A 3,374-nucleotide genomic window follows, 5' to 3' on the forward strand; every position below is an offset into this window, starting at 1 on the left:
GATAGATAAATAGAGGATAGATAGATAGATGATAGATAGATGATAGATAGATGATAGATGATAGATGATAGATGATAGATAGATAGATAGATAGATAGATAGATAGATAGATAGATAGATAGATGATAGATAGATAGATGATAGATAGACAGACAGAGAAAGCTGGAAAGGCAGGGTTTCTGTTTCAGGGCTGGGCTGAGCCCAGGGTCCAGCCGAAGCGTGGCAAACTACGCCTCCAGCCCTGGCGCCAGCAGCTCGACTTCATAGTCTCACTCCGCCCAGCATGACGTGAAATGCTCTTTGGATGAGTCTCGGCTGCTCACGCCTGATGCCTGAGTTCAATCTGCAGGACCCAAACGGTGGAAGGAGAGAGCAGGAAGGAGGTCCTCGGGGCCTTGGGAGGCTGAGGCAGGAGAATTGCCAAGAGTTGACTCTGAGTTGGTGTTTTACCAGTCCAGGCCAGCCAGGGCTACATCGCAAACCCGATTTTAACAGAATAATGTTGAACCAGTGTCTGTGCTGCCTATCTGACCTTACACGTCTCCCAGGGCCTGCTTTCTGTCCTGTCCATGTTTGCTTCCCTTGGAGCGTGTATGTATTCCTCCATTTTGTGGGAAGGGAAGCACACACTCCGTGACACTCAAGTGGGGGTCAGGGGACAAGCAGTTATTCAGCGTGTACGCTGTTCCGCCTGCGTGTACAGCTGCCCGCCAGCAGAGGGCGCCAGATCTCACCATACATCACCAGAGATGGTTGGGAGCCACATACGGGTGCGGGGAATTGAACTCAGGACCGTCACCCAGGGAAGGAGCAGCCAGCGCTCCAATGTGGGCTTCGGGGATTGAACTTGGGTCCTCAGTCAGGGCAGCAGGCACCTGTTATCCAAGACCTGGCTTAGGTAACAGCCTTTGTTTGTAGGATCAGCCAACTCACAGGGAACTCATTGTACAAAGCTACGAAATCTTTATTGCCGCCTTCCCGGGCCTGAACGGAACCACAGAGGGGCGGAGGGAGGCCTCGGCCCAGGGCTCGGCGTCCTAAGGAGCCGGGTGGGCGGGCGGGCGCAGCCCCCCCGTGGGCCGCCCGGCCTGCGCCCCAGGCCCCCTCCAGCCCGCGGCGCTCGCCTGAGTCCAGGTCACCGTCGGGGGCACGCGGGCCGGGCCACCCCAGCTATTTACACGCTCCCGGGCCGCGAACCCGTGCCGCGGACGGGGAGGGGCCGGCGCAGCCCGGGAGCCAGGGCGAGCGGGGCCCGGCGCTCACAGCAGCGCGCCCGCGGCCACGGTCAGCAGGAGGGCCGACAGGCCGGGGCCCGGGGCCGCGTGGGCCGCCGGGGGCCCGGCCTTCGCGGGGGGCCTCCCCGCGTTGCTGCGGTCCTGGTGGCCCGCGGCGCCCGCGGCCGGCCGCGACTCCTCCTCCGGGGCAGAAGCGTGGCCGGGCCTGGTGGCGGCCGTGGAGGCGGCCGTGGAGGCGGGTGTGGAGGCGGCCGGGGCCGGGGCCGGGGCCTCTGTGGAGGTCGCGTTGGAGGAGGCCCGCGCCCCAGTGGCCGGGGCTGCCGTGCTGGGCGGCGGCAGCAGGACCAGGGGTGGGATCCGAGAGGAGAAATAGGTCTTGTTGCGGAGGTCGGAGTTACAGCGCGGCCCCTGGCAGCACGAGCCGCTGAGGGTGAACCCGGGGCCTGTCACGCCGTCCCGGGTGCAGGCCTCATCCTGGACGCAGCCTCGGACGGGCAAGGACACGGTCACGTTGGCTGCAGGGGGAGACAGACAGGTCTGCGCCCACACACACGGCCTGAGGAGACCAGGGCTCCCGAGCGAGCCGAGCGCGGCCGGCTCCCAGGCCAAACAGAGCTGAGCCGCTGGACTTTGTGCACAGCCCTGGGCCGCCGGCGCGGCGCGGACAGGGACTGCGTTTCTGCAAAGCGCTTTGAGAGGAGAAGGACCCAACCCTGAGCTCCAGGTTTATCTTGGAGCAAAGGCTTCAACAGCGTCACTTCTGCCACCAAAACTCACATAGCCTCGCCTGGTCTCTCTCAGCTCCTGGCTAATTTAGTCTGAAGCGGAGCTCCTGAGAAACGCCTGCACCAGAAGGAACTTCCTTCCATGGGCTGAGGACCAGCCCCTCACTGGGGGATTCTAGGCAGGGGCTCCACCGCTGAGCCACACCCCAGCCCCTCACTGGGGGAGTCCAGGCAGGGGCTCTACCCCTGAGCCACACCCCAGCCCCTCACTGGGGGACTCTAGGCAGGGGCTCTACCGCTGAGCCATGTCTCCTGCCCTGAACTATGTCCCTTAATACTGTGGAACAAGCGGGACCCCTAAGTGTCCAGGGCTCAAAACAGAGTTCCCACGGCACCTAGGCAAAAAGCCTAAGCACAAATCTCAGCTCCTGGTCTGTCTCCGCTCCGGTCCCCGCAGTCTCCTACCGGACTCCGGGTCTGAGCCCCAGGGGCGCGGGCTCACCTGCCGTCAGGGTGACGTTGCCGTCGAAGCAGCCCCGGTAGACGCGGCCGCTGGCGTTGTAGCAGCTCACGACGGGCGGCGTGGTGCCGCGGCACTGCTCGCGGCTCAGCCCCAGGCAGCTGTAGCACTCGGCGCCGTTGGGCTCGTTGGCGCTCTCATTGCCTGCGGGGGCGGGGCGGGGAGCGGAAGCAGAGTGTCGGGAGGAAGCGGGCAGGAAAGCAGCAAGTTCGAGGCCGGCCGTCCCGCGGAGCCACCGGAGAAGTGCGGCTCTGCAGGCCCTGGGCCTCCTCCGCCCCGCATCCCCCCGGCCTCGGCGGCCCGCGCCCCACCCCGCCCCCACCCACCTGCAGGGTTGAGGCCCCGCGACGTGAGGTTGAGCTTGGCGTTGCAGCGGTCCCCGCTGCACTGCTGCAGCTGGATGAAGGCCAGGAGCCCGTGCAGGTCCAGGCCGCGGTCGTTCTTGCCGGGGATCCCGGAGCCGCAGCCCCGCACGGCCACGGAGAACTGCCCGTGGGCTGCGGAGGGAGGGCGGTCAGCGCGGGCCCGCGGCGGACCTGGGACCTCCCACAGAGCACATCCCTGGGCGCAGGGCTACAGGCGGGGGACAGGCAAAGAGGGGCGCTCCAGGAGCACAAACAGCAGCTCCAGAGGATCCAGTCAAGATGCGGGGAGGGGAGGAGGGAGAGGGGAAAGGGGAGGAGGAGGATGGTGGAGGAGAGAAGGATGAGGAGGAGGGAGAGGAAAAGGAGAGGAAGAGGAAGAGGAAGAGGAAAAAGATGAAGAGGAAGAAGAAGGAGTAGGGAGGAGGAGAGGAAAGAGGAGGAGGAGAGGAAGAAGAGAGGGAGAAGAAAAAGAAGGTGGAGGAGAGGAAGGAGGAGGAGAGGAAGAGGAAAAGGAAGAAGAGGAAGAAGG

At 64.4% G+C, this 3,374-nt stretch overlaps 1 protein-coding gene across 1 annotated transcript in view; it reads right to left on the reverse strand.

Annotated features, from left to right (window-relative positions):
• Positions 1-1,259: 1,259 nt before the first annotated feature.
• Lypd3 (LY6/PLAUR domain containing 3) overlaps positions 1,260-3,374 on the reverse strand; it is a 3,320-nt gene continuing 1,205 nt past the window's right edge. Inside the window, exons 3-5 of the mRNA XM_055620711.1 lie at positions 2,807-2,977; positions 2,463-2,624; positions 1,260-1,750 (exon numbers count right to left, since the gene is read on the reverse strand). Coding sequence (XP_055476686.1) covers positions 1,260-1,750; positions 2,463-2,624; positions 2,807-2,977 — 824 coding nt within the window. The remainder of the gene's footprint in view (positions 1,751-2,462; positions 2,625-2,806; positions 2,978-3,374) is intronic.

Source organism: Psammomys obesus, unplaced genomic scaffold (assembly GCF_907164565.1).
Source record: "Psammomys obesus unplaced genomic scaffold, mPsaObe1.curated_primary_1811, whole genome shotgun sequence".
Lineage (NCBI taxonomy): Eukaryota > Metazoa > Chordata > Mammalia > Rodentia > Muridae > Psammomys > Psammomys obesus.